This window comes from Notothenia rossii (assembly GCF_949606895.1).
Source record: "Notothenia rossii genome assembly, chromosome: 4".
NCBI lineage: Eukaryota > Metazoa > Chordata > Actinopteri > Perciformes > Nototheniidae > Notothenia > Notothenia rossii.
This window is the reverse complement of record NC_136902.1, coordinates 21,166,769-21,179,171: the sequence shown is the minus strand read 5'-3', so window position 1 is coordinate 21,179,171 and position 12,403 is coordinate 21,166,769. Positions and strand designations below refer to the sequence as shown.

The 12,403-nt window shown below is 39.5% G+C and overlaps 2 protein-coding genes across 4 annotated transcripts in view; one reads left to right on the top strand and one right to left on the bottom strand.

Annotated features, from left to right (window-relative positions):
- Nucleotides 1-12,403, top strand: part of fam3a (FAM3 metabolism regulating signaling molecule A) — a 44,067-nt gene that overhangs the window by 24,157 nt on the left and 7,507 nt on the right. The gene's annotated exons all lie outside the window — the stretch shown is intronic.
- On the bottom strand, nt 1,471-11,941 carry idh3g (isocitrate dehydrogenase (NAD(+)) 3 non-catalytic subunit gamma). Of its 3 annotated transcripts, XM_079677229.1 has the most exons (13): nt 11,805-11,941; nt 11,500-11,547; nt 11,167-11,178; nt 9,301-9,398; nt 9,093-9,208; nt 8,919-8,979; nt 8,627-8,759; nt 4,055-4,188; nt 3,836-3,938; nt 3,099-3,245; nt 2,879-2,973; nt 2,717-2,777; nt 1,471-2,220 (listed from the first exon to the last, which is right to left on the bottom strand). In XM_079677229.1, the coding sequence occupies exons 1-13, from the start codon at nt 11,883-11,885 to the stop codon at nt 2,119-2,121; spliced, it is 1,191 nt and encodes a 396-aa protein (XP_079533355.1). In that variant the 5' UTR covers nt 11,886-11,941; the 3' UTR covers nt 1,471-2,118. The 3 variants fall into 3 exon arrangements, with proteins under 3 accessions (XP_079533355.1, XP_079533356.1, XP_079533357.1); XM_079677230.1 differs by lacking the exon at nt 11,167-11,178; XM_079677231.1 differs by lacking the exons at nt 11,167-11,178; nt 11,500-11,547; nt 11,805-11,941 and adding an exon at nt 9,481-9,534.

The window sequence follows — 12,403 nt, the reverse complement described above, 5'->3', positions numbered from 1 at the left end:
GACAACGAAACCTAAAAAAAGAGCCTTATCACAAATGATATCTCAGCTCAATATGCAGATGCTCTATCTGAGGAAACAGTTTGTAATTTTCCCACAGAGTAAGACGCATGATAAATTGGTCTATGTCCTTACAATGGGATGTGACCGCAACTGAGAAAGAGAGGCAGGCTGGGATTATTTGTACTGCTTGTAAGCATAAGGTCACAGCTGAATGAGAAACCAATACAGCATCCATCAGCTCCTCCTCTTGCAGCTGCTGGGCTCAAGGGGTTGGGGCAGTTTTTCTTAATATGATCGTGTAGTAAAAGTATTCTTAAAAACTAAACCAAACAATAACAAATGGCTTGGTTTGATTCTAAAAGAGGATAATTTCAGAGAACAAAGCCAAAATAACTTTTAGGTTTGTCTCAGTTCCAATTTATTTGAAACATAATGCCTGCCAGAGATTCTTCCAAGTTTCCCCGCAGATTTTTCACACTACTGTCAGTGCAGTAATATGATGCACTCCAAAGGGATTTATATATTCTGTAATTTTTTTATACGATTTTGTATGTATCAACGCACACATGCACACAGTTGGGCACAATTTGCTTCCAGTTACATTTCAGTGGCAACTCTAGAAAGAAGTGTTGCCCCCTAGTGATGAAACATAAAACAGCACCTTGTCATCCAAAGTATGGTGTTGATGGAGCGCGTAATGTAAAACAAACGGAAGGATCAGTGAGCTTATCTTATTTGCAGGAAAATGATCTTAATCCCCCAGCAGGGTGTCAGGATAGAGAATCTGTCTTTGAAGCAAAGGCCAAGAATCAAGATGAATCTACAGTGAGCTGAGCAATAAAAGATTTTTATACTCAGCTGCCAGTTTATTAAGTAGAGCTTTTTTAAACAAGTTCTAGCTCCATGATTGTGGTTTTAAATGTTCTGTTTAAGAGGTGAACTAGTGTTCAAAATGTTCATAGCGTCTAAAGTGCTAGTTGAAGACCGCTTTAGTTGTTAACTAATGTTACAGCTGGTCGGTCTAAAAAGATGAACGATGACATATTCTTCAGTGTGGTATTTTGGACTTGCTGTGACCGTAATATAATTTGTTATAATTTTGTATAACAGACAATAAGATCATTTTTTACAAGAGGGTTTGAACTACTTTTCTGAATAGCTGTGGCTATTTAAACTAGATATCTTGCTAGGATATCTTTGCTCAATTGAGACATTTGTTGTTGGAAAATTCCTCCAGCAAGAAGCTTGCAAAGCTTCCCTAACACTTGATGTTTTATATATTTAAAGCACTGTCCAAATAAATCACGATTAAGTATATTTCTTTATTTTCTTGATAATAGTGTTTTACAGTATACTGTAAACACAATTATATATATATATATATATATATATATGTTACAGTATTGTAAATCCATTGTTTTCATATCAGGCTTAAGGGCTCTTATCTGGTGAGTCAAAGACAACGGCACATTTGTGTGATATGATTAAAAGTAATTTTACTTAATGTACACCTTATTCGATAAAGTTTATATGAAATAACTACACCATTTTTATAGTACAGTTGATCCGATTTGAACACATACGACAGTACATTTTAGGCAACTTGACATTTAAGTTACAGTAAGACAAAGAAAAGGTGAGCAATAAATGAAGCACATAGCACATTTTGGTTGACTGAAAAGGTAGTAACATAGGAAAAATAAATAAGGATTCTCTAAAGAGGGTGGACAATACATATGAGGATATTTTAAATATTTCTGGCCCCAACATATCAGGCCAACATTCGGACAGAAAAAAGAGGCCTTCATGTTTCATAACAATTTGTAAAACTACATCTTCCACAAATGAACCTGATGAATTGAGCAAATTCACTTATAGCAGAATGCTTCATCTAATAACAAAAAAAGTACTGATATTTATCAAAAGTAAACTGTTCTTGTGAAGTATGTGATACACACAGGAGTGTTTTAAAAAGATGTTTGTATAGTCTGTAAGCCGTGTGAACAAGAAAAAAATACAACCGTTTTAATGTTAGCGATAAGACCTGATGCTATGGAAACAGACATGCATGGATAACCTGTTCTCACACCTTTTGAGTGTGTGTGCGTGTGTGTGTGTTTAACGCTCAGATATGAGCGGCCCTTTACTCTGGATGTTCCTCATGATGGACTGGACCACCTCTGACGTGGTGCCCTGACCCCCGATATCAGCTGTGTGCAACTGCAAGGAAAAGAAAAACAGGGTCATGCCTGAAAGTGAATCAAGTTACACAGCAACAATTTCATTAACACTTTAAATCCTCAAATTAGTCTTATTGTACAGTCATCATTTATAAATATGTTTTTTTTAAATGTCTGTATGCAAACCTTTCCCCTTGGGTAAAAATGAAATACATATAACACATCATCTATAAAAATCCTGTCAAAGCAGCATGCAGCCTGCTGCTTTGCATGATGGGCAGATCCGATTGTTAAATAGCTCAAGGACCGTAATTAGTGTAAATCCCACACAATGTAAAATCAGATACCATACAGTGTAGCATTTCACAAGAGCTTTGTGACACTGAAAGGCATGATGTTGCTTTGTGTGCATGTATTGTGCAGCCCACTAGAAAGCATGCCAGACCTGCCACCAGTCCTCTAAGCCTCTGTCACACAACAATGGCGTGTTAGCATGGTGGCAGCGACAGGTGAGGGGAGGCTGAAGGAAGACTTACCCTGGTTTCATTCATGGTGGAGAGGATTGCATTTCGGATCATTGTGGCGTAGTCATAAAGCCTGGAGACAAACAGGATAAAGAATGATTTATTTACTGTTATATTAGTCACAGCAGTACATCCTGTGTATGTGCTAAAAGTATTTTATGTGAATGAACTTACTTGAGGTGGTCCAGCATCATGCAGCCGGCCAGCAGCATGGCGGTGGGGTTGGCAATGTTCTTTCCTGCGATACTCTTCCCTGTGTTCCTTGTGGCCTGAGAGACCCAGAAAATAAAGAAACACATTTTAAATTACAATATTTCAGGCAGACATGATTGTTTATTTTCTAATAAAACAGAATGGACTGTGTTGTATTCAGCATGGTATCCCAAAGACTCACCGTTTCAAAGACAGCATAGTTAAGGCCATAGTTGGCCCCGGGCACGAGGCCGGGCCCCCCCACCAGGCCAGCACACACGTTGCTCACCACATTCCCGTACAGGTTGGGCATCACCATCACATCAAACTGCTGGGGCTTGGACACCAGCTGAAACACACAAGGAAAGTGTTAGGTAAATAACTTAGATCAGGGGTGTCCAAACTACGGCCTGCGGACCATTTTGAATCGGCCCTCAGGAAATTCAAAAGGTATAATGACTTAAGTTTAATAGACTTCTGCTTGTCTTATATTGTGCTTCTTAAATATATATGTTCAAATATATTACACAGTATTCATGTGTTAACAGGCCAATTTTCATATCAATTCAGTCAATTAAAGTTGAAAACATGTTCTAACAAATCTAAGTCGATAAGAAAAAAGCCCAATAACTATTATAACATAACATATTTCCTCTCATAAGCAATCTGAAGCTTCTGTTTTAAGGAATGAGCTGCTGACAAAATTAATGAAACCCTATGGAGAGCTGATGTACGATCAAGAATCATTTACCTACATTGGATTGATTTTTCCAACTTATAACTGAACTTATGAGGCAATATACCTCACCTCCAGGGAGTGGCCCTGTCATTCGTATGTTTTTCTGTATGTGGCCCTCGGTGAAAAAAGTTTGGACACCCCTGATTTAGATAAAGCAAAACGGACAAATTCAAAGGATTTCTCGTTTAATCTTCCATCACCTGCATGGTGGTGTTGTCCACTATCATGCTGTCAAACGTGATGTCTGGGTAGCCAGAGGCCACTTCTCTGCAGCACTGCAGGAACAAGCCATCACCCAGCTTCCTGTTGGAGCAGAAAGGTCAAAATCATCATTTCCACATCAAGAGACTCACAACATTACGCAAGACTCATGAGTTCAGACAGTTATGGCACGATACATTAGCCTCGGAGTAACTCACATGATGTTAGCCTTGTGCACGGCGGTGACCCTGCTACGACCTTTCTCCCGGGCCAGTTTGAAGGCATAGTCAGCGATCCTGAGGGAATTGGTCCTGGTGATGATCTTCAGACACTCCACTACCCCTGATACACTCTGAAAGAAGACGGATTGGAAAATGTTTGATTAATGACAGCAAAAGGTCCAGTAGGTGGTGCTGTTGGTGAATGAGGTCTATGTTACTACATTACTAAGACATTCCAAATAACAAAACCTGGTATTGTTATTTGAGTGCTGACTTTAGTCAGTTGTACAGTTTTATAATATTTTACAAAGCATTATGGTCTTTTTAACACTTCCTTACTGAACAAGTAATAGTTTCTCACGCATCATTTTTTGTCATTTCAAAGCCACTACTGATGCTTCTTAATAAAAGAGCTTCTTTTGCATTTCCTTCCTGCAGAGGTACATTTACTTCAGAATCAGGTCAAGTTTTTTTGGAGTAAGGTGCGCCACCCTCTTTAGATTTGGGTTCTTTGAAAAGGCAACCTCAGGCTGTAACGGCAGCTTAGTGTCTACATACAAACATAAGTCTTAGGCTTGTGCAAATGTCAAAGCATTCTAAACGTTTCATAAAGATGGCCACTGAAAAACAGCATTTCATGTGGATTTGTCATGTCTGGCCAATATAAAAACTGATCAAGTATAGACGATCAATGTTTAGCCGTAAGCCAATGATGCACTTTTATAGTGGCTTTTACAAGAATACACAAAAACCTAAGCGTGCTTCAGTAATGTCAAGATGACAGCACGTTGATTTGTTTTCTGTCTCTGTTACTGTTTGTCTCATCCTCGTTCTTCTGGTGCATACTGACGTTTTATAATTTTTATTTAGCTTTTTAGACCCGTTTTTAAATTGGTCTGCTGCGCTTTTAAAAACGTTTTAAAAGCTTGAGTTTTTGGGCTGTTTTGTGCCGGTGCCTCGCTGTGACTGGATTGTTTGCTCTCTGCCTGAGCTTTCGCTCCTTCGGACTCTGGATTGCTGTCTGTCCTGCCGTGCTGTCGGGGGCTGATGCACCTGAGCTGCGGATTCACCTGAGCTGCGGATCCTGAATTGGGTGTGTTAAGGCACTATGTTGCCTAAAGCTACCCTTGTGTTCGCTTTCTTCATGGGATTAATTGTCAGACCGCATGTCGGCAAAACTGACGGATTGCCTCCCAGCAATATCTCTATTCACTTCGGACTTTCAGATGGTGGAACCTCTGGAGTGCTGACTCCATCGGATAGTTTTTACCAAAAGCTGATGTTTCATGGCACGAAATGCGCTCTCCCGTTTGCCCTTTTTACTCTGGACTCGCTAATATCGAAGGATTGGAGCAGCCCCGCCCCCCCGAGGAGCGACGCGTACAGAGCCCATGTGAAAAAATCATCTTCCAGACTGTTAATATTGTTACTGCTACTACTCTCTGGTAACGTTAACATTAACCCTGGTCCTGAGTGTTTCTCTGCTTCCTTGCATCATTTGCCAACTCCGAATGAGTTTAGCTGTAGGCAAGGATTGGGTTTTCTGCATGTTAATGCAAGAAGCCTAGTGCCCAAATTAGATGTTTTCAAGACCTGGTTTTTTGTTGCTAAACCTGATATTGTTGTAGTTTCTGAAACCTGGTTAAAACCGTCTGTCACTGACACTGTTATTCACATTGGTGGATATAATGTATTCAGAACGGATCGTAAGGGCAGAGCTGGTGGTGTTGCAATATACACTGCTGAGAAACTACAGTGCTCAGTCCTTCACTCAATTTCAATTCCAAGGCAATTTGAGTTGCTAGCAGTCCAAATAACTATAGCAACTGCTCCTCTCACTGTTATTGGCTGTTATAGGCCTCCATCGGCCATCATGGATGCAACTACTAGCCTTAATGAATTGTTGTCTATGTTTTCTTCTGAAATCATATTAATGGGTGATTTAAATTGGGACTGGTTGAGTGATACATCTTCACAGTTTAAGCAGGTTTGTGATTCTTTGAACTTAACTCAGCTTATTGATAGTCCCACTAGAATAAACCCTGCCAAACCCAATAACGATACCCTTATAGATGTCATTCTAACAAATGCAGCTCATAAGTATGTGTCTGTTGGTGTTTTTCCTAATGATATCAGTGACCATTGCACTATTGCTTGCGTTAGGAGCACTAAGTTGCCCAAAGCCAAGGGCCTTATTGTCCTCAGGCGCTGCTTCAAACACTTCTCAGAGCAGGCTTTCCTACACGATCTGGCGGAGGTTAAATGGCACTTCATAGCGTTAATTCCATCTGTCGATGTTGCCGTCCAATTTTGTATTGATCACTTTTTATTGATTATTAATAGACATGCCCCCCTTAGAAAATTCAGAGTCAAGAATAGGAACACTCCATGGTTTACTAGAGAACTATCTGATCTAATTCATGATCGAAATAAGCGATGGTCTTTAGCTAGAAAGTCTAACACTAGTGATGACTGGCTTCTTTTTCGTGTCCTCAGAAATAAATGTTCAGCCCTTATTAAAAAAAGCTAAAGCTGATTACTATCTGAGCTTAACCACTGATTGTTTTAATGACCATTCTAAGTTCTGGAAAACAATGAAATCACTTCAGAACAAGAAAGTTTCTAGTTTCCCACAAAAACTGAAGGTCAGTGATTATTTTATTTCAGATTCAGATGGTATGTCTAATGCTTTCAATGCTCACTTCAAAAAGGCTGGTCACATTTTTGATGAGCAAAGTCATGACTCTCTAAATGGTCGTACTCACAGCCCTAGTCAAGAGATGAGCTCCCCTGTTTTTGATTTTGCTTCTTTCTCGGTCTCTGAAGTCTTACAGGGTTTGCACTCAATTGATCCTAAAAAGTCTGCCGGGCCTGACGGCCTCGACCCATTCTTTTTAAAAATTGCAGCTCAGATTATAGCACAACCAGTAACTGATATTTTTAATCTCTCCCTGTCCACTCACACACTGCCAGCTCTGTGGAAGCAAGCTCTGGTATCGCCCCTCTTGAAAGCTGGTGATCCCACTGAGTTAAATAATTATCGTCCTATCTCAAATCTTTCTGTGTTATCAAAGATTCTTGAGTCCCTAGTTTCTACTCAGCTAAAACTTTTTTTAAATTCACACAACATCCTTAACCCTATGCAATCTGGATTCAGATCAAAGCACAGTACTGTGACTGCCAGTCTGAAAGTCTTAGATGATATCAAGGCTGCTTTGGATAACAAATCTGTTTGTGTTGCATTGTTTATTGACCTAGCCAAAGCATTTGATACTGTAGATCACCACATTATGTCTAATGTTATGTTGGTGTCTCGTTTCGGTCATAATGCCATTTGCTGGTTTCAGAGTTATCTAACCGACCTTACTCAATGCGTCAGGTTGGGTAGCACTGTCTCTGACCCTGTCACCTTGGAGAAGGGCGTTCCACAGGGCTCTATTTTGGGGGCTTTGCTCTTTTTATTATATGTAAACAATATTTGTAATCAGATGCAATTTTCTACCTATCATATGTATGCTGATGACACTATTGTATATTCATGTGCTCCTTCTCTGGACATGGCCGTTTCCAATTTAAAATCTGATTTTATCACGCTGCAGCATGCACTTCTTGATTCCAAACTGCTTTTGAACAGTAAGAAAACCAAAGCAATGCTTTTTGCTCCCAAGTCAGCGTCCTCTTGCCTCTCCATTGACACCCTTGATGGCGTCTCTGTTGAGTTTGTCGATACCTACAAATATCTTGGCTTTTGGTTGGACAGTAATCTGAACTTCAAACACCATATCGAAGTTCTAACAAAGAAATTGAAATTCACTCTTGGCTTCCTTTACAGACTTAAATGTTGTTTTTCAACTTCATCCCGTAAAAGGTTGGTCTCTGGCTTATTCCTGTCCCAGCTGGACTACGGTGACACCATTTATAGATTTGCCTGTCCCACTGTCTTGGCCAAACTTGACCCACTCTACCATGCTGCACTGCGTTATATATCAAATGCACCCTATAGGACTCATCATTGCACACTGTATAGCCTAACTGGATGGTCCTCACTCACTCGTAGGATGCAGCATTGGTTTTTATTAATGTATAAAGCCATTTTAGGAAATCTTCCACTCTACATATGTGCCAGATTTGCTCCAATTTGTGACTTTTACAACCTCAGATCCAGTGCCTTGATACGGTTCCAGGTTTCTGCTGTGTGGACTGAGGCTGGAAAAAGGAGTCTCTTTTATTATGGTCCTTGGTCTTGGAATGACCTTCAATCACGCCTCAAACTGACGGCACTTGTCTTTATAGCCTGTTTTAAATTGAAGTTGTCAGAAGTCCTTACCACCAGCTGCTCTTGCAGTAATAAGTAGTGCCTTTCTTACTGTCCTAATGTGCACAATGTAGTAACTGCTTTTTTTCGTCTTTTGTTTTCTTAGTTATGTTCTCTGTATTTTATATGTTTGTGTTATGTGTTATGTGTAACGTTGCTGCCTTCTTGGCCAGGTCAGCATTGTAAATTAGATTTTATCTCAATGCTTTTATATGGTTAAATAAAGGTTAAATAAAAAAATAAAAATGTCTTACCTCGTGCTCCAGACTGCTGTACTCTCCCTCCGTGTTCTCCCTGATGATCATGATGTCGATGTTCTTGTGGCGAGTCTGGACTGCGGGGAGGGACTGGCAGTGCATCACATTGGCATACAGGTCTAAGTTTGTGCTGTTGATACACAGGAAAAGAGAGGGAGGGTGTGGGTGTCAGGAGTAAACAATGTGCCAACTAACATTACCAGACAGAAAGGACCAAATTATGGAACGAATGTAAACCATGGGACAAAAGAGATCCTATATCAGGGGAATATTTCATTAAAGCTCTTACCGTAGGAGATTATTTCTAGATTTGACAGATGGTGCCATGGTGTGTATGGTTTCAATGTTACCTATCAGGAGGGTTGAGAAATGTCATAGTTATACTTTAGTGTCCTGGTCTTATTATAAACTGCATGCTTCTCACAGCTGTGCTTGTGACACAGAAACAAAGGGGTTTGCTTGCCTTTGAGGGCAACACCATTACGGCGAATGGCCATGATGGCATTGTTGATATCATCCTCCGACTCATCAGCAGAGTTGACATGAACCACCTCGAAGTCCACCGGAACGCAGCTAAACCTATAGCACGAGTACAAACAACCACATAGTAAGGCAATATCAGCAGGCAGTAGTCAATACTTTGGAGAGGAATTAGTTTAAATCGAACCAACCTGAAAACCTCTCTGACATGATTGAGCAGGTCTGGGCCGATTCCATCTCCAGGTATCAAGGTCACAGTGTGTCTGCCTCCATACTTTGCAGGAGGGGGCTGAAACATTGGCATGTTATATATCTTATTAACTGAACTTAAAAAGGACCAAACTGGGATTTTTTACCCAACTACAAATCACCTGTATGTTGCTGCATAATAACACATTGTGGGTGTTCATACTGTTCCCTGATGTTCAGAATAAAAGACTAGTCCACTAGCCTAAAAGTAAGAAAACAGTGTAAATGTGCCCAATATCATCAGGGTTTCCCACACATAGACTATACTTGGGCAGGGCACCCAGGTATATTACCGGCCGCCCAAGTATATTTCGCGACCCATTTAGTTTTTTTTTTTTTTTTATTCGTCCGTGACCACGACGCCATCTGCGATCGATTAACTTGTGGACAATGATCCCTCGCTCCCTTGCTCTGAGCTCGCCTCCTTCTGGCCTGTTAAGTGGCCTGCCTCACAAAGGGTGACTGGCTGTCCACATGATGTGGCCTGCCGACATGGCCACTGTCTGTCATACAGATCATACATCTGTGTGTATCTGTGTGTCATTCAAGCTCGGGATAACCTCAGCTCAGGTGAGGTAAAGGACTCTGAGTGTTTAGATAGTTAACTTAGTCTAAGTTCTCAGTGGGTCTCAAACGGTGTGGTCACAATTTATGTAAACACATATTTCCATTTGAGAGGGTAATGATTGGTCTAATGGATAGTGAGGTGGGCTGAAGATCGGAAGGCTGTGATTTCAAATCCCGCCAGGAACACCACCACTAGTGTGCCCTTGAGTAAGGCACTTAGCCCTTAGTTACTCAAAGGAGAATGTCCCTGTAATCGGTCATTATAAGTCGCTTTGGATAAAAGCGTCAGCTAAATGAAATGTAATGTGATTAGTAAAATATGCATGAATAGATAAATAAAAAGTTAACTAGGTTAAAAAATGGTAAGATACACTTTTAAAACTTGTTGAGAGCTAAAACTAGTATTTGCTGCTGCCTCAAAGAGGAGCAGGGAGGAGAGGAGATACAGGAGAGGCTGATTCAAGAGCACAGACACACTCATAACTATAAATGAACCAAAAATAAATTAATAAAAAAGTTTCAGTGTTTTTTTCATATTGGAAATGGTATGTTATTGGTTATGGCCATGATTTTATGATTCTTGAAATGTATACAGTTCTGTTTAATATAGGTGTTTCCATAGATCTAGTGTCTTTATTTCCCCTCAAAATGCACCAGATTGATGCATTTAACTCCAAAATTAAAAAAGAAAATCTTACCGGGGGGGGGCATGCCCCCGGACCACCGTAGAGAATTTGAGGTCGAGCCCCACTTAAAATCACATGGATAGGTTCCTAAATATATTTGTAAATACTTTTTTTTTTTAAATAGTAACCCATTTCCATACGTTTGTGTGGGTTGTAGATTTAAACTACAGGGCTATCATTATGGGCCCTGCCTGTACCTGTTCGCTCTGCCATCGCATGAAGGGTCTGCTAACAAGCGACCAACAGAAAGGTTAATGTTGTTGCACGTCACCTCAACTATTATATATTGCGAGTAAAGAACGATCTTTTTATTAAACTAAGATAATAATGGAACTACTAAGACAGATATAGTCAGTGTTTGTTTGACATCTGCATCCATGACATGCAGACAAGGCATGCAGTAATAAGCAGCAATAATGACAACAGTTTTTGTGTTATTTCAGATTATAGATCTGTTTTCCCACATCACACAGCCCTAGAATGAGAAATGTAATGGTGTTGTTTGTGAAGTCATGAAATTATGTTTAGTCAAACACGTCAGAGTCAGTTACTTACAATGTTGTCTCCCTGTTGTTGAAAATGGACACCAAGGAAAGCAGAAAAGAGATAAAGTTAAGTTTGGAAGACACATAAAAGAATCCAGGCAGTAAGGAGGTATCATAACTATCTTCCCCCAAGAGAGATATATGTAGCACCCCCCAAAACATCTACCAAGGGTACCTTACTACTCCCAAAGTTAACCCAAAGCCATAAAGCTGGGAAATACAGTATAATGAGCAGTGGTGATTTTTATTGAATTACTCATACAATTTATATTTAAATGGGCAAAAATCACATCTACTCATTCTAATAAGATTAAACCCCACAGATACAATCTGATTTACTCACATTACGTGAGCTCCTATTCCTGTGACTTGTCAGAGTTGTCCCAAATACCTGAAATGCAGAAAAAGAGAGATGCATTTCATTATCAGAGGGTCTGCGTTATTTAGCACAACTGTAATGCAACACACTCTTCAATATGTGCAGTCTAAATTATGTCAAAGAAGCATGCTATAACGTTATGATTTTTAGCATATGACCTTGTCTTCAGACAAAATAGTCTAACAGTAGAATAACAACACTCTCACACAGAGCTGGAAAAACACCAACGTTTGCAACCGATGTGACAACAGCGATGTGTCTTGTCTTACTTTAACCGTGTTTCCGAAGCGTCCACCCCAGAAAGGATTAAAGATTTTGGACATGGAGAGCACAGCACTGTGGGCAGCCATCTTGATTCTGAAGCAGTGGTCGCTTGAACGAGATTAGGCTTGTGCTCGCGCGATAGTCACAATGTTATTGTATTTACGGGTTTTCATTTTTTAAACCCACAATAAAGATCATACATGTCTCACATACAAATTAAATAAAACAATACGAAGGTCATCTGAAAAAAAAAGTTTTTTATTGTGTCAAGGACAATTATAAAATAATAATAATAATAATAAGAGGGGCAACAACAGGGCACAAATCAAAGTACTAAATCAAGGAACTAAATATTTCTCCACAAATCACTTGATATTTAACTAAGAACACTTTTCAAATAATACTAGTGAATGCGGAAGTTTTTTAAAAATAATTGTACATATGTATTTATTACATTATAGAGTGGTAGATATCGTGACAAGGAGGGAGTCATGCTTCAATAAAGATCTGTTAAAAATAATAATAAAAAATACAGATAATAGTTAAATAATAATAAGTATTTTGGTCACATAAACAACTTTGCAAAAAATAAATCTTCACATTT